At 45.8% G+C, this 23,371-nt stretch overlaps 1 protein-coding gene across 1 annotated transcript; it reads left to right on the forward strand.

Moving 5' to 3' along the window:
• The first annotated feature begins 240 nt into the window (after positions 1-240).
• On the forward strand, positions 241-15,231 carry LOC121464404 (tumor necrosis factor receptor superfamily member 10B-like). Its single transcript, XM_041677351.1, has 8 exons — positions 241-647; positions 2,335-2,431; positions 3,924-4,034; positions 5,728-5,836; positions 6,732-6,931; positions 7,434-7,525; positions 13,225-13,300; positions 14,973-15,231. Exons 1-8 carry the CDS (start codon positions 612-614, stop codon positions 15,008-15,010), a joined length of 759 nt encoding a protein of 252 aa, XP_041533285.1. The 5' UTR covers positions 241-611; the 3' UTR covers positions 15,011-15,231.
• The last annotated feature ends 8,140 nt before the right edge of the window (positions 15,232-23,371 follow it).

A 23,371-nucleotide genomic window follows, 5' to 3' on the forward strand; every position in this document is an offset into this window, starting at 1 on the left:
TCTATGTTGTCCAGTGTGAGCAGCTGGTCTGCAGGCAGCAAGGGGCAGGTGGCCAGTGAACTCAGGCTTTCCTTGGTGGTACAAATAGTGTTCTAAACGGTATAGCAGAACAGATTTATCTTCTGTTACTAGGGTGACAGTCATAGTATTAGGCAGAGTATGAAGTGGCAGGCAAACTATTGAGTATTATGAAGTTTTATAATAGTGGAAATATCCATGACTTGAAAACTACAATGAAAATACCATGATACTTAAAAAAAAAAAAAAAAAAGGTGGTGACTCACAGGTCTGCTCCTGGGCTTCAGGAAAGGAATTGGATGATATTTAGCTCCTCCCACAAAAATTCTAGAAAGTTTTCCATTAACCGAGGAGCTCAAGCAGACAGGTCCCGCCAAGTAGGATGCTGTAGGACGGGAATTCAGAGAACTTTTCCGAGCTGAGGAAACAGCTCTTCGAGGATTTTTAGAAGCCGCGGGATCCGGAATCAGCGCAACCCTAACTCCAAGAAGTCTCCTTTACCCCGCGCTCCCTCAGCCTCTGCGGCCTGGGCAGGTCGCACCCCAGGTCCCAGGCCAATCCCAGGTCGCAGACCTCGGCCTAGGGTCCCAAAGATGCGCAAGTTACCAGCCTTCGTCGTCCTGCTACTGGTGAGTATCGCCCGGGGAGAGCGCCGCGCCCGCTGAGAGCGCCGCGCCCGCTGAGAGCGCCATGCCAGGTCCCAGAGCAGGAAGCAGGGAGTTGTGCAAAGTGCCTGTGGCTGGAGCGCACGTGCCCTATGGCGCGCGGGGTGGAAGGAGGTCTGACATTGTTGGGGGACACCACTGTGGAGGAGGGAGAACTCGACGGTGAAAGGTGGAAGGTCCGATGGTTGGGTGGCGGTGGGGAACCCCAAGATGGGGTCAGGCAGGGTGTGGAAGAGGTGGGCAGAGGATTCTTGATTGGGGAGGATATGACGAGGCTGCACTCCGCTGGGGGGAGGATGGTAAGTGAGGGAACCCAAAGGTGGAAGAAAGGATCTGATATTAGGTGGGAGACTGGGCCCAGGCGGAGGGGAGAAAGACCAAGGCGGGCGGGCGGGGGGGGGGGGGGGTGGGGGGACGGCGCAAGGAGGTGGGAAGGAAGGACCCAGCCAACTCAGTGAAACTCACCAGAGCACCATACCTGGGACTAGCTGGGGCAGGGGAAAAGAACCCGGTTACCCTGCAGAACCCAAGGGGCAGAAAGAATTTAGAAACGGGCTGGAGGGTTGACCCTGCCTAGCTGCTGGAGCGGGCCTCTGACACCTCTCTTCTCAAGGCTAGGAGAGAAAAGTGCCTGATTTTGACTTTAGCTGCAAGAACGTGCGAGCTCATTTAGAGTGTGACACCACTGTTTATTTGGCTCAGCAATTTATTGATTTAAAAGGAGTAAAAGGGCCCGTAGGGCAAGAATCTGGACTTTTGCTGTCTGCTAGCATGAGATTACTGAGGAGGAATTCCAGTTTCTTGGAGTCCACCGATTCTAATTTCTAATAGTCAGAGAGTCACACAAGTGTCTCTTTAGACACACACACATTTACACTCATTTTTGCCAGGCTGGTTACAGTGCTCCACCTTCTGTTCTAATACTTCACTGTTGAGGTGGAACATGCCTATGTCTGAAAAAAGAATAAAAGTAGGAACCAAGGTTAGGACATGTTCGCTTAATGCCAGGCAGCCCTGCATAAGAACCATGTCTTCCGTACTCTCTTGGCTTTCAGCTACATTTGGTAATGCTTTTTTAGCTACTTGGAAAAAGGAAGGAAGGAAGGAAGGAAGGAGAAGAGAAGCAGAGCAATGGTTGCCAGCATGGAAAGGTGGATGGAGGAGCAAGCGGATTGCTATTTTAACGGGTACCGACTTTCAGTTTTGCTAGATGAAAAGAATTCTGGATTTGTTTACATGACAATGTGAATGCTGGCCTAGATGTAGATGTATGTATACGTAAATGCATTTTTTAAAAACTCTGTGTGAGCAGAAAAAAATAACGGCATCTTGAATTTGCAGGAAAATGAATGGAGCTTGAAAACATTATTTTGAGTGAGGTAACCCAGACACAGAAAGACACAGAAAGACAATTATCACATGTTTAAGTTTCTAGGACTTGGGCAGCTGCAAGGAGCAAAGAGGAATAGGAACACAAAAGTACTGGACAGTTTAGAAGGGAGGGAGGCCTGAGATCCATGTCATTTTAGAAACTGGAGGGAAGGGAATGTGAGATGGCCCCATGTTGGTGAGGCCCACAGCCATTAAAGGCAGTTCCTTCTTTGTTTCTAGAGAGCAGCCACTAAAGGCAGTTCCTTCTTTGTTTCTACAGAGCATCTTCTGCGGAGTGCTAGCCAAGTCAGTCCGTCATCACCCAGCTGACCTCCAGAATGTGCAGCAGAGCCCATCAGAAGGAAAATGTCAACCAGGTGCATTCTAGATTGATTGCCAGTCTTTGGCCATGACCCCTCCCCTCCACAGCTCCATATTCTTTCAGTCTTCTGGTCTTTTCAGTTCTGATTTCTTTTATGCCATAGTTATTGATATTTTCTAAATCCAAGGTCATGAAGATTTATCTTCATGTTTTCTATGAGTTTGGGAATTTCTATGCTTCTATTTAGGTGTTTATATGCAGTATCAGGTAAGGGTCCAGTTTCCCTTTTATATTGGGCTATCCAGTTCCTTTCTCATTTCTTTCTTTCCTTTGTTTTTTCTTCTATATCTAACCCAGGGCCTCACTGATGCCAGATGAGCACATTACCATAGATCTGGAGCCCTAGCTCTACTACTCAGTTACTGTCCACTTATTGCACTGTGTGATTTCTGGGGATGCTACAGTCATGGAACCGTACAAACCAGCTGTGTTCGCATTCTCTTCACACATCTTAACTTTCCTTGGAACCTTAGGTGGCTCCCAGCCTGGTCCTATACCGGAATTATAAAGGTCGGAGTCTGTGTTCTGGAAGTCCTAGCAAGGCAGGCTCTACCATCATCCTCAGTAATTTTGCCAATCAAAAGAGTCATTGATTGATACCGGAAGTTAGAAGAAAGGAGATTTTTCCATTGTGGCCATAGAGGAAACAGATAGAGGATCTATGTGACCCCCGACCCATCTTTCCCATGAAGTCTAGGATTAAGTTTTATGTTACTTTATTTTCATATTTTTTAATGATTTGTTTATTTTTATGTACATTGGTTTTTTGCCTGAATGTATCTCTATGCAAGGGTGACAAATCCACTGGAACTGGAGTTACACACAGCTGTGAGCTGCCATGTAGGTGCTGGGAATTGAACCTGGGTCCTCTGGAAGAGCAACCAGTGCTCTTAATCACTGAGCCATCTCTCCAACTACCAGAATTATTGACCATTCCGGTTTTGGCCCTATTCAGTCCTGCAAGGTGGTCTGACAAGTTGCAAATCTCTTTCCTTACAAGTTTCTATCTCCACCCAGCCATGGGTTTCATCCTTCTTCTTTCCCCAGTACAAGACTTTCAGTTTTTGGACCATGGTGTCTCAATAGTTGTATAGTCAAAGGTAGAGGTCCCAAGTGTCTCTTTAGAGTGGCCCCATTCATTACAACCTTGCAGGCTCTGGCTGCTCCCTATGCCCGTGAGCGCCACTGCAGAGATAAGCTTCCTAAAGAAGCTGCCAAGCTGCCTCCAGGCCTTGTACCTTGCCCGGGCAGCACAATAGAGCCAACCTGTAGGGCAGGTGCAGGTAAGAGAGCCCTGAAACTGTGAACATCTGTCTTTGGCAGCATAGGCAGGGCAGGGTGGGCAGAGAAAATGCTCTGTAGACAAGCCCACAGTCAAATTTCTCATGTGACCCCTGCTTCCCAGGTCCCTCTAACTAGGACACAGGTTTTCCCTTCAGCTCCGGATGTCCTGAAGTTCCCTTCACCATCTTTCTTTCCCTCCTCAGGGTCCTACCTGTCAGATGAGGATGGTTGCGTGCCCTGCATGGAAGGTATAGAGTATACCAGCCACGCCAACAGTCTGCCTTCGTGCATAAAGTGCAGCATCTGTAGAGCAGGTACAGAACAAAGGGGCTCTTTCCCACGAGTGCAGTCTGGGGAGGTGGGACTCACAACTGCTGTGGACTCAGAAATCTCAATTCCAGCACAATTTGCTCTTTATCCCACCCTGTTCTCCACCTGTCCATAATTCAATGGGACAAAAATTAAAAACAAAAAAACCAAAAACCCTGGAGAATTAATTTGTGCTGTGTTTTAGGAATCGTTGGGACCATCAGTGGAGAATAAAGTGGAAACTAATCTGCCACTGTGGAGAGCAGGGCCTGGTACCCCCAGATGCATTATGGGGCAGTTGCCACTGCCGCACCACTCACTACATATAACTTGGCGAACAGGAAGCGCCCTGGTGCCGGCTGTGCCAGGACTTGTCCTGAGGAGTGGCGGGGCTCCACAGGGCACACGATGTTAGAAATGGACCTTGAAGGATAGATACAGGATTTAAGTGGACCAGGGAGATCTCAGCCAGAGTTCCAGCGCTGAAGAGGAAAGAGCCCTGCATATTTGGAATAGGGCATTAATTCCATTCTGGGTCCAGCATGAGTCTCTTCAACTCTGCAATGGGTTTGCTACCCAGTAGAAAATCTTGAGTTACCATGGTAGTCTCCTGCTTTGCATTTTCTAGAAGTTGACGTCAAAAGTGTGGGTCATGGGATGTAACACCAGATTCAAAAGGAAAAGAGCCACTGAGAGTCTCCCCTCTGTCCCTGTGGTCAGTCTCCAGCTATGAGTGACGTGTTATGATGTATGCTTGCCCTAGGGATGCATCAGCTTTTTTCGTAATATTGGCTGCTTTCCAGTCCTCTGAGACCTGAGCAAACTCCTTCTAGAACCTTCCACAGAAACTTCAAAGGGCTTTCATCTTTCCTGCTGTCAGCCTGCTAAAGTGTGGAGGTCGTAGGCTATTGTTTTAGTGTTTTTTCCTGTTTGCTGAGACAAAAGCTCTGTCAAAAGCCAAAAGAAGAGAGGGTTGAACTGGCTTGCAGTTCATCCATCCATCATTGCAGTGAGGTCAAAGTGGGCAGGAGATTGAAGCAGCTGCTCAACTCCCTTTTTCAGAGAGTAATAGATTTGTGTGCTCAGCTCACTTTCTCCTGTTTATATAGTTCAGGAACCTAGTCCAAGAATGGTAGCACTCAGTGTGTAGGAATCTTCCCACCTAATTAGTGTAACCAAGATAATATCTCCACAGACTTGCCCAGAGGCTGTCTCCCAGCTGATCCTAGATCTTATCAAATAACAAAGGAGATTAACCTTCTTAGTCTGTAATAAAGAAAGGAATGGCTGTGGGGGCCTGCTGGGTTCCCAGCTGGCTCTAGACTAGGCTCTCCTGTTCTTGGTTTTGAGCTCTTGGTAGGTGTGAGCACTCAGTCCCTGCTTCTTCAATCTTCTCCTGTTTCCAGGAGCGTGAAGAGCGCCCTCTGTACATCCCTTGCTCCTGTCCTCATGATCTAAATGAACTGAACATTCCTCCCAAATCCGATGCATGAGGTCATGAATGGTGTTCCTTTGGTTTAACTCTGAGTACTCAAATATGCTTCTGGGAGCCATTGTCTGCATGCCCTGGCTGTGGTGTAATAGGAACAGGTCCTCGTTATTACTTCCTACGTTCAGTGGAGCTGAAACAGAAGGAACTGTGTCCGAAGGAAGTGTTACCCTGATAACCAAGAAACTTCATCCCTCATACTCTTACAGATGAAGATGAAATAGCGAGATGCAACTCCACCCAGGACACCAAGTGTGAGTGCAAACCAGGCACCTTTAAAGATGAAAACTCTCCTGAGTTCTGCCAGAAGTGCTCCAAGTATGTCACTGGGCCCTGGAACTTTTACAATCCCAGGAAACCCCAGAAAACTCAACCTTCCTTGTATCCTTTCGTTTCCTTCCGACTCCATGGAGAACCCACGCTACAAGGTGTTAGGATTCCCACATTATAGCGGCCCCGTGCCCCCCTGACAGCGGTATCCCCAAACATTTGGGGTCTTCTGAGCCCACTGTGGTCTCTCCACATCCAACTGTAAATCTCTCCGTGTTCCTGTCCCCCACCACCAATCCCTTCAATTTTCCACCCGTTCTTTTCCCTTGGCCAGATAATTTGTCCCCTCTCCATAGAATACAGCAAGAGAGTGAGTAGCATACAGCCTGGCTTGTGTGTATTTACACCACCTCAGATTCTTGAGACCCCTAGGAAGAAGAAAGTGCTGCAAGCCCAAAAAACACATAATGAGGCTCTGTGTGTGTGGCCTCCTCCGGGGTTCTCAGAGGCACCTGACCCAACTCAGCTAACCTCGCCCCCAGGACCCAATCCCGTCAGTAACCCTTGTCTCAACTTCAGGAGTTTGAAGGAAAATAGTTCATTTACTCTTCCCTGACCACCTGGTACAAAGGTCTGCTTATTGAAGGCTGATAAAGGGACATGGCTCAGCGGTGACCACACAGGCCCTTTCCTAACTTAGGCCCTCCTGAGGCCCAGAGCCACTCAGCACACACCCTGCAGAAAAGGCAGAAAGGTTGCCACCATGCCTACAGAAAGTTCCCCCAAAGACTACACTGTGTGTGTCCGGATGTAGGGACAAATTTGGAGCCTGTCCTTCCTTTACTACCATCTCTGGGACACTGGGTAGAGTGAGTGCCTCCCCTTCACCACTTCTGACCAGCAGCTTTCTCACAGAATCTTATTTCTTCCTTGTTGTGCCCAGGTGCCCTGATGAAGAATCTGAAAAGACTTCCTGTACCCCGAAAACAAACCGAATGTGTGTCCCCAAAGACTCTCAACTCAACTTAGGCCTCATCATAGGGTTCGTAGTGGCGGGGCTGCTGCTGCTGCTTTTTCTTGCAGGTTTCTGGAAATCTGGGGCATGGGGGCGAACATTGCAGTTGGTGAAAAGAGCCTATCCAGGTGAGTGTTGGCTGTGGTGGGTCCCTTGGACACCAAATCTGAATCTCTCTAACCTGCTCTTCTCCTTCAGAATTGCCCTCCCTGTGTCCTGAACTCCATTGTCCTTGAAGCCTAGACCTCTCTTTTGCTCCTGCAATTGATATACCATCTCCCACTTCCCCCAAACCACAAAAGCCCGGAATCTTACCAGTCCATCTCACTGATGGTTCCCTTGCTCTTTTAACCAAGTCTGAGAGAGTAGACATCAACTCCTCAACTGAGGATAAAGTTAGGACAGGAGAGAGCCAGGGACAGCTCTGGTTCCTGCAGAACCAGAGATTGTGTGTGTGTTTTCCTTCAGTTTCTCCCCAGCTGCCTCCTTGGCCTGAGGGTAGCCCCAAGCAAGAATGACCCCTCCCAATCCAGTGTTGGAGTGTTTTGCTCACTCTGCTCTGATAAAAAAAAAGGGGGGGGGCTGATGAGTTCCCTGCCCACTGGCTATGGCAACCTCCTTCTCTTCTAGGCCGTGAACAGCACTCTGAAAATTCTGTGCCTCTCACGGAACTGCGGACATCCAACCCGGAAAATGACTCTCCTGCAGTGAAGGCCTCAGAGGTTGTAGCTCTGCTGAGAAGCAGAGGGTTTTTTTTTTTAATTTTAATTTTCAATTTTATGCATATGAGTGTTTTATCTACATGCATGTCTGTGTGTCACATGCATGCCTGGTGATCATGGAGGCCAAAAGAGGACATTGAATCCTCTGGAACTAAAGTTTACAGCCAGTTGAGTTCTGGGAATCAAACCCAGGTCCTCTGGAAGAGCTGCCAGTGCTCTTAGCCACTGAGCCATCTCCCCAGCCCTGAGAAACAGGGTGTTTGAGGGGCTGCACAGCTCATAGAGAAGGGTACATCTCCACCTGTCCTGGGTTGCCGTCCTGGCTCACTAAAGTGATTGAGGCTCCGAGTCTCCTTTCACGCAAGAGGCTATTTGAGCTTCCACAGGCCTCAGACCATGTTGCAACTCTGTCTGCTTCTGCGTGTGGGGTCAGGCGGGAGTGTGGCCTCCTTGGCACAGTCATAAGAGCACGAAGTTCCAGCAGCAGGTCATGGCTCTGTGAGCCTAAGGTGGCCGCACTGAGATGGGTGGGACTCTGCACAGGGCCTTGGGTGTGGGCTCCTGAGTGGCCTCTTTGCCTTCTCAAAGCCATTTCCACACACTTGGGTCCCTCAGGAAGATCTGCAGTTCAGGGAGATGGTCACGCTGAGCCCCTAAGCAGCAGAGAATGGCCGTCCACTCTTTTTGAGCATATATTGGACAGACAATGGCTGGGATAGGAGTCCCTGGAGACAGTGCTGGATTGTTGACAACGTGGCCGTTGTCATCTGATCCTCTGGTCCAGGGGATGGAGAGACAGGGTGACAATGGACAGGATGCACATGGCCTAAGTGTGGTGGCTGAGCCATTCTGTAGAATATGCTGAGTATCTGTGATATCCATGCTGTGTCCTCAGAGCCTGGGGCAACATGGACATGGAGCAGATACTGTGGCCAAGAGGGGCTGAGATCTTGGGTTTGATTTTTGTTTGACATATTGGCGCCTCACACATGCTAAACTTCACGGCTGAGTTACACCCTCAGTGACTTTGCAAAAGCGTTTTATTGAGACAATAGATCCCTAAGTTGCCCAGGCTGGCCTCAGCTTTGCCCTTCTGTCTGAGCCTCCAGAGTAGTTTTAAGCATTTTCACATACGTTATCCTAATGTTATTAAGAGCTTTGTAAGGAAAAAAAATGCTTGCTATGTAAGTATTTTCTCTCATGTGGGTAATAGGTCTCTAGTTTCTTATATTACACATATATGCTCGTATGTGTTTACATGTATGTAGGCATTAGCATGTGGAGGCCAGAGGTCTTCGTCAAATGTTTTCCTCACTTCTCTTTTTCACCTCGCTATGTTCTGAGGCAGGATCTTTCCCTGGATCTGGAACTCACAAGCTGAAGTGGCAGGTCAGCAGGCCTCAGGGATTCCCTGGTCCTCACCTTCCTGATGCTTGAATCATAAGTGCGGGCAACCATGCACATCTACCCTCCCAACACAAGCTTTTTAAATTTTATGTTATGTGTATGAGCATTTTGCCCGAATGTATGTATGTGCACCCTGTGTGTTTTCAGAGCTTAAGGGGTCATAAGGGGGTGTCAAATCCTCTGGAACTCTCTGCCTGGGCTTCATTGCATATTAGGCATGGGGACTCAGGCCTCATATTTCTGCGGCAAGCACTTTACTGACTGAGCCATCTCCGCAGCCCCCATATTCCTAATTTTTATCCTTCAGTTTGTTCTAATCTTTCATTTTGAACTATTAAAATCAACAGATACATTTGCTTCCCGTTACTCATAGGCTCCCCAAACCCTTCCCCCAAAGTAAGATGAGCCTATGATTTCTTGGGGAGATTTTTGTCCCTGCTGACTCTACTTTTCACATATTTCTGTGTCATCTGGATGGAGTTTATCTTGTGATGTGATATTGTTCCTAGTCACCATGTGACTCTTTCAATTCCATTTAAATATTGAGCCCCCCATTCCCCTGGTCCCTCTCCACTCACGAATCAGATGTCCGTCTTGACAGTGGCTTCCTTCCTCCTGGACCAGTCTGTTTCACTTTTACAACACTGTTCAGCTTTTATTTTATAAAGAGAAAGGGAAATACATTTAAAAACAGCCAGTAGCCCCTCCGCTTAAGTGACAGGATGCAAACTGTACAGGAAGGAGCTCAGTGAGTACTAAGAAGACCACACAGCTCACCCCTGTCCTGAGAGCTGCTCAGCCCCCACCTCCGCCTGAGAGATGAGCGTAATTTCATTTGCTTCAGATCTTTTCTTTAAACTCTTTAATTTTTTTTTATTTATTATGTATACAATATTCTGTCTGCATATATGCCTGCAGGCCAGACGAGGGCACCAGACCCCATTACAGATGATGTGCTGACTGGGAATTGAACTCAGGACCTTTGGAAGAGCAGGCAGTGCCCTTAACCGCTGAGCCATCTCTCCAGCTTTTACACTGCATCAAAATCATCACATGAAAGACTCACAGACATACACACAATGGTCAGCAGCACATGAAGTTTTCTGATGTATTAATATAAGCAGATATTTATTTTTTTCAAAATTTGTCAGTTTACCCAGATACGATTTAGAATTCATTCATAAGGGTTTTTTCCATGACCAAAACAATAATTGAAATTTGTGTTGAATTTGTCTTAAATATTAAAAGGAGCCATGGAGAAGATTGTTCAGGGCTAAAAGAACCTGCCACGAAAGCCTGATGCCCTAAGTTTGACCAGTGGAACCCACAAAAAGCCAGATGTTAGTTCAGATCTCTAACCTCGTCATTCATACAGCAAGATTAGAGGTGGAGACAGGAGACGCCCAGAAACCCGTGGGCTAGCTATCCTGGAATATGCAATATGGCAGAAACGAGAGAGATTTTCCCTCAGTAAGGTGGAAGGCGAGAACTGGCTTCCAAGAGTTGTTCTCTGACCTCATACATACACTGTGGGACACAGGCACCTGCACACACGCACATACACGAACACATGGTAATAAATTTTAATTAAATATAAAAACTAATCTAGTAGGTATGGAGATCTTGTAAAAACTCAGTTTTTAAAAACGATTTACTTTATGTGTTTATGCACCCATGGTGCCCGCAGAAGCCAGAGTGGGGGCATTGGATCTCCGGGAGCTGGAGTTCCAGGCATTTGTGAGGTGCCTTTTGTAGGTGCTGGGACTGAACTTTGGTTCTTGTTTAGGGTAGTAAGTGCTCTTAACTGCTGAGTCATCTCTTCAGCCTCTTATTCAATATTTTTTCTTATCACAGGAGGCAACATTTTAGACAAGATTTTTTTCTTAAAATAGTAAAGTTTTATGTTTCTCCAGAGACATGTGATCCTATTTCTTGACAGCGCTGTGTTCTGTGTGTTTGTTTTGTCATCTTTATAAGTTGGGTCTTTGTCTTAGTGTCTTTTCCTTTTGTGATGAGTGACCCTGAGAAAGAGAAAAGGCCTATTTCAGCTCACAGCTCTAGGTTACAGTCCGCCTTCGCCGGAAGTCACAGCAGCAGGTGCCTGGGAGAAGGAGCTGCACTCTGTCACACTCAGAGTACAGGAGATGAATATTCACACTCAGCTCTCCCCTGCTTTTCATCCAGCTCATAGCCCAACCCGTAAAGTGGTACTGCCCTCGTTGAGGGTGGGTCTTCCTACTTTTGTTAACTAAGTTTAGACAATTCCTCATGAGGATTCTTCCCAGGGGGCTCTACACTGTGTCATGTTGACTCAAACCATCACCATTCTCTTAGTTCCATTTTTAAATTTACTGTTTCTACTCTGTTTTAAAACATTCACCCAAAGTTATGCTTTTCTCTTAGTATTATTTAAACTGATTTGTAAACATAGAGACGTCCAAAACAGTGACTTTTTTTCTTCTCCCTGCTAAGGATCCTACCTCTTGGTTGATTTGTGTTGTGTGTTTTCCCCCTCCCACTGTGTACTGGAGAGTTATTAGGAGGATGGGGTGTGGCTTAGAGCAGATCTGTGCATTACATGTAGAGTTTTGTGGGTTTGAACCCTAGCACCGCAAAACGAAACAAACGAAAAACAGTGGTTAGAAAAAGGGGCATGGTTTTGGTCTTGGTTGGACCTGTTGATTTCCAATGTGTTACCGTTGTGAATGACACTGACTGTTTGATATAGACATTTCTTTCGTTATTGATGTTTCTGAAGAACCATTCTCTCTCCATTTTTTTTAAAGGTTTTAGATATTTATAATGGCGTACTGTTCTGCCTGCATGTATGCTTGCACACCAAAGAAGGCACCAGATCTCATTACAGATGGTTGTGAGCCACCATGTGGTTGCTGGGAATTGAACTCAGGACATCTGGAAGAGTAGTCATTGGTCTTAACCTCTGAGCCATCTTATAGTAAAGTTGTCTTTAGGTTCGTTTCTGTTTATGATTAAACCTCGGTTTCTCAAGGACTGGGCAATGCCCCACCTGTAACCTCAATTACAAATGGCTCTGTACTGCCTGTTCTAGGAATGGTAATCATGTCTCTGTTTCAAAAGGTTGTATGACCGCCTGTGACTACCAGTTGTTATGACTACCTTGTTATGCCCAGCTTACAACCGGGTCTTTGTTTCAGGAGTCTGTGTAGGACTAACTTGTTATGCTCATGTTCTGCCCCTGTAAACCCACCTATTTTGTCTGCCAAATCCCCATTTGGAAACCCCCTACTCTGATTTCTGTAAAGCTTTGTCTCCCTCACACCCAGTGCTGAGCTCTCAAACTCAGGATTAGGGTGAGTGAGCCTGTGTACACAAATAAAAAAGCTTATTTTAATTAGGTCAGTGATCTTTCTCCTCCCATGTTTGGGATTAATAGTATTCTTTGGTTCCAAGATGGTTTTGTTTGTTTGTTTGTTTCATGGCAGGGTTTCTCTAGCTTTGGAGCCTGTCCTGGAACTAGCGGTTATGGACCAGGCTGGCCTCGAATTCACAGAGATCTGCCTGCCTCTGCCTCCCCAGTGCTGGGATTAAAGGCATGTTTCACCACTGCCCAGCTCCAAGTTGTTTTTTAAAAAGCCAAACTTAGGGACTGGAGAGCTAGCTCAGCAGTTAAAAGTGTTTGCCGCTCTTCAGAGGACCTGGGTTCAGTCCCCACCACCTGCACTGTGTGGCTCACAACTGCCTATAATTCTATTTCCAGAGGACCTAACATCTTCTTCTGGCCTCCGCAGCGCCCTCTCTCATACACATGACAGACATCCACATAGACCCACATAAACATAAATTTAAAAAACCTCTTAAATGGTCAAATTTAATATTCGGTTGTACCAAATACCCTGCCAGCCCCCATGCTATTAATGTTTTCATTTCCATACTTAGACAGATGATGTATGTGTTAATATTATTGACTAAAACACCTGTAAGGCCTTGATACAAACCTGACCTTGGATTTTGCAAAGCTCTCTTTGTAGTCTCCAACTGAGCTTTTTAAAGAAGCCTGGGGCAGAGATGTTGGCCCGAAGGGAATCCCCAGAGGATGGGGGACTACTCGGTCTTGATTAGGCTTATATGGTTGTCCACTTGTCACAGAACACTTGAGGTGAGCATTTATGCCGCACTAGGCCACCAACATCAAGCAACAGAGACAGGAAGCTTATCTTAGAGGGGCAGTCTTGTGAGTCTGGGAATCTGGATCAGGCCTGGGCCCCAGGTCTCCTGACTCTGACCAGGGTGCCTCTGCTGTATGTTTACAGGAATCCGAGGAAGCTCCGGATTCTCCAACAGAAGCTGAGTCTCTAGTTCCGGCAAATGGAATCGACCCAATTGATGGTGAGTGTTTTCTATGAGGCAACAATAGCACAGCAGCCCAGGGAATAGGACAAGTATCCCAACTGTCATTCCCATGGCAGTGCTCTGCCGCGATAACTAATGATGGGCGCAAACCCTAAACTGTTGCCACTGGACTTAGGGGCCATTAATCCCCCTCTCCTCCCTTCTGTCTCCTCTGGGACCAGTACCTCATATGGTATTGTTAGAATCTGTTTGTCCTTCTGCTGTCCCATCATCCCTCCCTTCTCTCTTGTAGTCACCACCTTTGCCCCCACTAGGTCCTCCAGAATGGTGCACTGGCCTGTGTTAATATCCATGGTCCTAGAGTAGAAGCTCTTTGCAGGACCAGACTTGGTTTGATGAGCTTTACTACAAATCACAAACCTGACTTCAGAGACATCATGCAAAACTAATGGAAGCCATCTCATGAATCATGTTTCAGATATCAACTACACGAGTTGATGAATTTTATATGTATTGAGTAGAATCAAATGGCACTTGTTTCCTTTCATATTTCGTTAGTTAGTTAGTAAGTAGGCTAGTTTTCCATGGACTCTGGGAACAGAATTTAGGTCCTCTGCACGAGCAGTGTGAACCTTCTACCAGTGGGCTCTCTCGGCCCCCACACTCAGCACTGTAATGCGTGAGACCGAAGCCAGGGTTTGAGTATACTGGGTAAATACTCTACTCTTCCAGATAAGCTACACCTCTAAGCCTCCTGTCATTGGTTAAATAAGGCTGTTAGAATATGTCCTTGTGACTCCTGGAGCTAGTGGAACTCCTGTTCCTGCTCCTTCTGTTTCTCAGGATGGAGAGTGACACATGGCATACATACTTCAGTTACATCGTCACAGCCCCAGAAGGGAGTTTCCAGTACTCAGCTACAGGTTCGAGTTTTCAGTCATCCTTTACGACCATCTAGTAGCAGTGATGCAGCAGTGAGGGAGGCCAGCTTGCACGGAAAGGTCCTCCGCCTCTCTGCTCTGTCCTTTCTGCTGAGGCAGACAGGGTTGCCCTCTACCCCATTCACCATGAATACAGCCTAAACAGCCTCCATTCCGGGAGATACTATGCACCCACTCCACTGTGTCCCTCTGTGACTCATGCCACATGGTACTACCCTTCACACACACACATGCATGCACACACGTGCACACCCACACATCTATGCACCTTTGCCACTGGGCATTTTGGCAAGTGATTCCTTCTTTTAAGGTATACTTAAAAAAAAAAAACTTTAAAAAATTCACTTTGTATATATGGGGGTTTTGCCTGCATGTATGTGTGGGCACTGCTTACATGTGTAGTACCTTGAAGAGGCAGAAGATGTGTCAGATTTCCTGAAACCATAGCTGCAGATGGTTGTGAGCCATCATGTGGGTATTGGGAATCAAACCCAAGTCCTCTGGTACAGCAGTCAGTACTCTTAACAGCTGAGCCATCTCTCAAGCACCCAGCTTCTTGGTTGGTTTTGGGTGTGGTAAGGCTCCAACAGCATTCATGTATTGGCAAGAGAGCCTATTAGGCCCTACCCTTGGGCTTCTAGATCTGATTTAGGATCCTCCACCGTCTATAAGGGGCTTGCAGTTTACCTGTTCCCCATGTTTTCTGACATCCATCCCTGAAGCTAATCTTCCATTTCTGTTGGACCCTTGTGCCCATTATCTTCTAGGACAGCCTGCTGCGTCAGATGGACCTCACAGACAATGAGATTCAAGTGATCAGGGCTAAAACCCAGGCACCAGGAGAAGCTTTGCATCAAATTCTGCTGAAGAGGCTCACGCAGATAGGTCAGAGTGCTTCCATCAACAATCTCTGGATGCCTTGAAAGCTGTGGAAGAGAGGAATGCCCTGGACACAATCAAAGACAACGTAGTGAAATCTGGAAAGTTCATTTATCAAAAAGCTACAGCGGAGCCAGGCAAGATGACATTCCAGCACTGAGGAGACAGAGGCAGGAGAATCTCTATGACTTCAAGTGGTCTATATGGTGAACTCAGAACAGCCAGGATGGAGTGGAAACCTGTCTGAAAAGAACAAGAAGATGTATCAGGCCTAAGGTTACTGGGATTAATTTTATTTTAATTTAATTTAATTTTATTTTTCTGTATTTATTATATCCTATAATATCATATCATACTGGAAGCTAGACCCAGAACCGCATGAACAGGAGGCAAGCATCTGAACACTAAAATGCATCTCCAGCATCCTGGCTGCCTTGGCTCCTCTCTTGAACTTCTAACTCCCAGGCGTCCAGATTTCTCGCTTCCTCAAGTTGAGTTTGCTGGTTTGGACACATAGGGAACATAAAAAGCATTATCTGGGGTGACCCAATCCTCACTCCCTTTTCTGCCACTTGCTGGGGAATAACTAGCATCCTGGCTCCAAGTGCCTCTGGGATCCCCGAGAAGCAACTTTTGTTTGGTCTCATGGCCTGGATTCTCCTTAGTTTGGGTTCCAGCCCTTCGTTACATATACTTAATCTGTCTAGGTGTGTATAACTGGATCTTTTAAACTTTACAACTTTATACTTCTGTTTGTTTTTGTCTTATCATTCTGGGTACCAGAAAACTATATAGGTATATATAAATACTTACATGTTTACAGGTAGGTGTCACCAAGGGCAGAGACTTGGGAACTGTATCCACACTGATGGAAATGGCTGGTCCATGATCTTCATTAGATTGAGAGGTGCTGGGCCAGGGAGATGACTCAGCAGATAAAGGTGCTTGCCACTGAGCCTGATGACTTAAGTTCTGTCCCAGGAACCACATGATGGAAGGCGTGAACAGACACATACACTCACACAGGAACGCACACACACACGCACATACACACACACATACACACACGCACACATGCACACACACACGCCCACACACATACACTCACATAGGAACGCACACACACACGCACATACACACACACATACACACATGCACACATGCACACACACACGCCCACACACATACACTCACATAGGAACGCACACGCACATACACACACACATACACACACGCACACATGCACACACACACGCCCACACACATACACTCACATAGGAACGCACACACTCACGCGCACGTACACACACACACATACACACACGCACGGATGCACACACACACGCACATACACATACATACACACACACGCACACACACACTAAATAAAGAAATAAACAAACAAACGTAATTTTTGAAATCCAAATGGAGAGGTGCCTAGGAGATTGTAGTGCCCACACTGGGTTTGTTTGTAAGGGCATTTCCAGAGGGTTGACATGTAGAAGAGCAACTGAGATAGAAGGGCTTGCCATAGATTGAGTAGCACCATTCCACAGGCTAGGGGCATGAACGGAATGAAAGGGAGGAGAAGGTAGCCGGCCAGTGTTCGCAAGCTCCATTCTTTACAATTTGTCGCTGCTGCCACCATCACCAGTGGACACCCTTCTCCAGCCTCTTTGACCTTTCCACGTGGACTCGGCGACACTCCAAGGAGTCTCGGACTGTCAACCTTGGTTTGGGAGATCTTGGACTGAAAAGCTACACGATTCTGTGGACCTAGGCAGGCAAGCCAATTTCACGAGTGTCCTTTTAGTATGCTATACTGTTGGTTCTTATTTGGATTTCCCCATCTACGGCCAGGGTGAGGAGATGGGAGATAGGTTAGGCTAGAGGTGCCCAATCAGCTCGTCTGCTTTTAAGGTTAGTGAATCTGATTGAGTCCTTCCTGGGATCAAGGGAGAAGGGAGCAGAGACATGCCCTCAGGAATGGTACCTATGAATGTGAAATACTAGTAACTTATGAATTCTCAGTTCTAGTAAATCTAGCCCTGGGGCACATTGGAGCACAGAAACCCATCCTTGAGGACCACTGTACAGTAGTAAACCCTGAAATGTCAGTTCTTTGGGTTTTGGTTTTGAGTCTGGGTCTTGGCTATGAATCCCAGACTGCCTTCCTTCACAACTGCCCTGCCTCAGCCTCCTCGGAGCTGGAATTACAAATGGATAGGTTCATCACCATATCCATAAGTCACTATTTTTAAAACACTGTGATAAGGGTTCTCTGGAGAACTGGCACATTCCGATTTTTGTCCTGTATGGATTCCTATTCTGTTTTTAAAAACTAACTTGTTTTTGAGACAGAGTCTACATCTGTATGTAGCCTTAGCTGACCTTGAACTCACTGCGTACACCAGGATGGCCTTCAACTCAGAGGTCTGCCCACAGCTCCCTTCCAAGTTCTGGGATCAAATGGGTATGCCACCATTCCTGGCCCTCACCTGTTTTTGTTATTTTAATATTGTGAGTTTTTATTTTTATTTATTTTATGAGTGTTTTCCTGCATATATGTGCATGATATGCATGGCTGGTGCCCGCATAGCTCAGATTGCGGCATCTGATCACCTTGAACTGGAGTTACAGACGGTTTTGACCCCACTATGTAGGTGCTTGGAATCAAGCCCAGGTCTTCTGCAAGAGCAAGTGATACAAACCGCTGAACACCCCCTCGTTAGTTCCTCATTATTTCAGCACTCCTTCTGGCAAAACCTCCTCCAGCAGATTCAGGTCACACAGCAGGACAGCGCCTGGGGGTGGCTGTTCCCAGGCATGCTGTAGTGTCTTGTTGCTGTGGCTTCAGGAGGGAGACCCCCACTTCTGAGTAGTCTCTGCATCGGTGTTCTTATGCTGACATTGTACATCAGGGCTAGCTGGGCTCTATAACCAGCCCCAGCCCCAACAGTAGGTGTGTGTGCCACCCTCACATCTGATGCCCTTTCTTTGTCTCTTTTGGCAATGTGTTGGTAACAAAGCAAAACAAGGCATGCCATTATGTACAAAATACTCATGTATTATGGATTCATGACCAAATTAAATATGAAACCTTATATAAAAAGGTGTGGGTTTGTTTGTTTGCGCCCCCATCCTCTAACACAGTCCTGAGTGACATAGTCCAGGGGAGCATGTTCTTGTGTCACTGACCCCTGCTGAAGGGCTTTCATGTCACAGGCTTGTCCTGCACTGAAGTGTCTCCTGCTTCTGTCTCCCTGGAATCCAGAGCACCCATGGACTAAGGGACTTTGCATGCCCTCTCATCTGCTAATTCACAGACCCCCTGGGTGGTTCTACTAGGCAGTAGGGCTTACCTGACACTGGCTCTGACAGATGTGTGCGGTGGGGGTGGGTCCCTGAGGGGTAAACTGGCCTGGGTGGGGCATGGTCTTCATTGACCTTCCTCCAACTCCATAAATCCTCCCTTTCTCCCACCGACCTGTCCATCCTCCTCACCAGTGATGCTTGACTGAGAGACCCGATTCCCCTTGCCCTTTAGGACTGGACGCTAAGTCTTCCTTAGCTCCTTTTGTTTGTACAGATCAAACAAAAATTCAATAGGCTTCAAACAAAAATTCAATAGGCTTCCTATCTATTTCATGCCTGGAAACACTATGATTGATTAGCTAGTAACACAAGTTTATACAAGTCATGCCCCTACAAAATTCACCTTGCCTGTGCTGACCACTATAGGTTAGGCTTTCATGGCCATTACTCTGTCTGCGCTTCCCATTACAATAACTATGGTCACCTTTCCTTTGGTAATTCAGGGCTGCCACCTGGCCCCTGCTACGTCGGGGGTCAGTTAAACCATTGCATTTAATTCATCCGATTGAGCAGAAGCATCTTCCACTCTAAGGTCTGGCACAAGGAAAAGGGTGACAATAAAACTCTTCATCTGTGCTGGTGCCCCTCACTCTTTTGTGTCTTATAGGATTAGTGAAGGGTGTGTCTTCTGGGCCTTCCCACTGTGGAATATTAGGGTTCACACCGTGTGCTCACTCTACCATTGCAATTTACCTTCATTTCTAAATCCCCATCAGCGCTAGGGCAAGGGATATCATGCACCTCGAACTCCTTTGGTTTTAAAAAGTGAGTTCTGGAAGATGAAATTCAGATAGATCATCATGGATGCTCAGCAAACACTTTACCAACTAAACCATATCCCCAACCTTCTTTTCCTATCTCTTGTTAACCAATAACTTTGTTTCTCCCTTCCTAGTCTGTATCGTATAAACTTTTTATTTCCTCACCTTTAGAGACTCTCCGGTATCGTTGGTCAGAATGGTCTAAGCGGGCATTATTGCATGGCTCCTGATTTTAGTGGGAAAGAGTCTAGTTTTCCACCATATTCTTGTGTCAATTAAAGATTTTTTTTCCCTTCTCATTATTCCGCCCTCTCCATTGACCTGGGTGCTATTTAGAAACTCACTGATTAGTTTCCAAGAATGTGTGAGTTTCCTTCCACCTTCCTTCTGTGGATATACTTTAAATGCATTGTGATCTCTGAAAAATTTGAAAACTTTTATATTAACTTCTCTCATCTTCCTGTATTCCTAACATTATTTTCTTCTATTTCTTCTCAGTTATATTTTTTCTTCCTAAAATACAATTTTACATTAAAAAATACATTGTGATCTTAGAGCACACATTTTATCATTTTTATTCTTTAAATTTTGTTAGTGTACAGGTTATGGCACAAAAAGTCCTCTTTCTTGGTGAGTGTGTGCTTACAATAATCCATATTCTGCTTTGACGTATTCTAGAGATGTCGGTTTGGTCCAGTTGGCGTATTTGAACTGGCTGTGGAGGCCAGCTGTGTCTTTACTCTCTTCCAGCTGATCTGTTCATTCTGTGTAGATGGGTGTTGATGTCGCCACCAATCCTCTAGCGTTGGGCTCATCTGTTCTTCTTTGCAGTCCTATCAGAATTTGCCTCACGTATTTTGCTACTCTCTTCTTTGATGAGTATACATTAAGAATTACACTACCTTCTTTGAAAATGGACATTTCTATTGTTGAATAATGCTCCTCTTCATCTTCAATCGTCTCTGATCTAAAATCTTCTTTGTGTGAAATTGATACAGCTGTTTCAGGTTTCTGGCATGGATACTGTGGATCTGTCACATCAGTGCACAGAGTTGCTGTTTACGTGGTCTCTGGCCATTCTCTCGTAGTCTCTATGTAAATTGGATTTCTTTGTTTGTTTGAGACACTCTACAGTGGAATATGGCTTTTTAATCCACTCTGGTGGTCTCTGTCTTTTGAAGGGTATACTTTTGATGATTGGTGTGTAAAATGATTGTTGATATCAAGTCTTAGTTGTTATTATATTCTATTGGTTTCATTTAGCCTTTATTGCTTTCAACTTCTACTCCTTTTCTGACCTTTATGGTTTTAATTGAACCTTTTATGTAAAGCTATTTTTAGAGCTGTATTCACTTTTATTCATGTGGATGTGTAGGAGAGGAGGCTAGAGGACATCAGATCTGTTGGAACTAGAGTTACAAAGATTCCTGACCCACCTTGTAAGTTCTGGAAATTGAACCCCAGGTCCTCTGGAAAAGCAGCAAGTGCTTTTAATAGCTGAGCTATCTCTTTGGACCTCTTTTTACGTTTAAGTAGTTGCCTTTGAGTTTATGATATCTTAGTCATATTTTTAAATAATACTGTCTCTTCATGATAATAGAAGTAAGTTTAATTCGGTATGTGGATTTCTTAATGTGAAAATAGACCCGAGATGGGACATTGGCAAAGATAAAGAATATAAAATAACAAAAATGTGAGCCCATCAGAGTAACCCGACTCTCAAATGTACATACGCACTTATAACAAACTCAAAGTCTCAATGCACAGAGTTAGAGAAGAACAGACACTCCACAGTGATGGATGACATGCGACGTGGCTTGCCAAGTGACTGCTAGAGTGACCAGTCAAGCAAAGAGCATGATAAAGTCATGGCTGATCTGAAAAACAACCCGTCTCCCAACCTAGAAAAACATTTCTAGAACACTCTATCCTATAGATAATTCGTTCACAAATTCTGGGCACTGAAATTCAGTGCACTTAAAGCTCTGTAAATCAAAAAGGACTGAAATCATGTTCTCTAATGGAATTGAGTAAGAAATTAGAAATAATAAGTATGTAGAAAACACTTACACACTCCTGCAGCAGAAGCAGGCAGGCTGACTGCAGACCTTCACCTCTCCCTCTTCTCCTCCAGATCCAGTTCTCCAGTCTCCTCCCCAGCTCTGCATTCAAACACCTGCTGCAGCCTCCCTTCCCCCACTGCACCCATCTCAGTGGATCACAAGATCTTCCCCTCAAAACTTCCTCCCACACCCATTGCTTTATTCCAGCCCCCAACTCCAAGCAGGCACTCCCTGGGAACCCACAGGCCACTCTGGCTAGGGAAGCAGGCAGGCTGACTCCTGATCTTCACCTCTCCCTGTGCTCCTCCAGATCCAACCCCCGAGTCTCAGCCCCAGCTCTGTAGCAGACATTCTCTTGCAGCCTCTCCTCACTCTCTGCCCTCATTTCCAGGGGACTAAGCAGATCCTAGTAGAACACTCAGCTATCTTCCCTTCTTTGGACCCCTTCAGCCTCCCCCAGCCCATTTCCATCACAAGAGTCAGCGCCCAATACCCATAAACACATTTTTACCTGGAGATTTTAATAGCCACACCTTTCAGGATCTTTGAAGAATTTCCTACCAGGGAACACACAGGCATCCCACTCCCCTGAATACCAGAGAGAAGAGAGAAACCCAGGAACCAAATATCCAGCAAGCAAAGACAAGACCAAACCTCAGTTCCTAGCATTACAATCTTCCCAATTCCAGATGCCTAGATGCCAACATAAAAACACAACCAATAACAACCAAGACAATATGTCTCCCCCAGAGCCCAGCAACCCTACCACAACAGGCCCTGAATATTCCAACATAGCTGAGACACAAGAAAAAGACCTAAACCCAGTCTTTATAAATATGACAGAGGTCCTTAAAGAGGGAGTTAATAGATCCCTTATAGAAATCTATGGAAAGGTAAAGAGTGGAAGGAAGTGATTCCAACTGTACAAGCCTTGAAAATGGAAGTAGAATCCATAAAGAAAATTTGGACTGAGGAAACTCTGGAAATGAAAAATTTAGGAACTCAAACAGGAACTACAGAGCAAATCTCACCGATAGAATACAAGAGATGGGTGAGAAAATCGCAGGTTGAAGATACAATCGAAGAAATGGATATATCGGTCAAAGAAAATCTAGATGTCTCTCAACATAAGAATGGAGAAAGAAAATGTGTTACATTTACACAGTGAAGTATTACTCAGTTGTTAAAAAAAGTGGCATCATGTAATTTGCAGGTACATGGATGGAACTAGAAAAAAATTCATCCTGAGTGAGGTAACCCAGGCCCAGAAAGACAAAGATGGTATATATTCATTTATATGTGTATATTAACGGTAAAGTCAATGAAATCCAATCTACAATCCATAGAGCCAGAGAGGGTAGGTGTAGAGTAAGGGAGAGGAGCCCACAGATAGATTTCATTAGGGAAAGGAATCAGAATAGATAGTGATGGACAGACGGGAAGGCCTGGAATGGGGGGATAAAGTGAGAAAGGGCAAAGGGAAGGAAGATGAAGGAGGGAATGCAGGGAGAGACAGCTAATATTAAGGGCCATTTGAGGGATAGTGTGGAAACCCTATACATCAGATGCTTTCTAAAGTACATACACATATGAAGGCAATTTAAATAAAAATGCCTAAAAATGGGAGAGACAGAGTCCCAACTGGTCATCTCTTGTCACCAAATGAAGATTTCAGTACTGGGATTGGATTACATTTAATTGAGATGCTGGCCAAAGGTGTCCCCTGGGAGTCCCCAAATAACCCAGGCAGTTGCTCTCCACAAACAAATGGCCAGGCCCCATTGCTGGAGACAACTCCAACACAACTCACCGAACATGGAGAAGTCCAGCCGGTGCCTACAGAGAGCTGTCACCACTGCACGCGAGGGTCTATTGTCCAGGAAGGTGCTCTGTATGCTACCAAAGGAGAAACACACACCAACGCAGCCGCAAACCCTCTGAGCTACAATGGTGTCCTATCTGCAAGATATGCCAGGGCAATGGTGGCACAAAGCTTGTGGGGGTAACCAACCACTATCTCATCTGACTGAAGGCCCACACCATGAGATGGAACCATATCCGACACTGGCTGGGTGACCAAAAACCAGA

This window comes from Microtus oregoni, unplaced genomic scaffold (genome assembly GCF_018167655.1).
Source record: "Microtus oregoni isolate MIOR12 unplaced genomic scaffold, Mior012 000001F_ref0000356, whole genome shotgun sequence".
NCBI lineage: Eukaryota > Metazoa > Chordata > Mammalia > Rodentia > Cricetidae > Microtus > Microtus oregoni.

Excerpts from the sequence above, each read along its gene's own strand:
- LOC121464404 (XM_041677351.1), top strand. The coding sequence starts at position 612 with ATGCGCAAGTTACCAGCCTTCGTCGTCCTGCTACTG. Across the intron at positions 2,432-3,923 it reads AGAAGGAAAATGTCAACCAG|GGTCCTACCTGTCAGATGAG; the intron begins GTGCATTCTAGA and ends TTCCCTCCTCAG. Across the intron at positions 7,526-13,224 it reads CTGCAGTGAAGGCCTCAGAG|GAATCCGAGGAAGCTCCGGA; the intron begins GTTGTAGCTCTG and ends GTATGTTTACAG.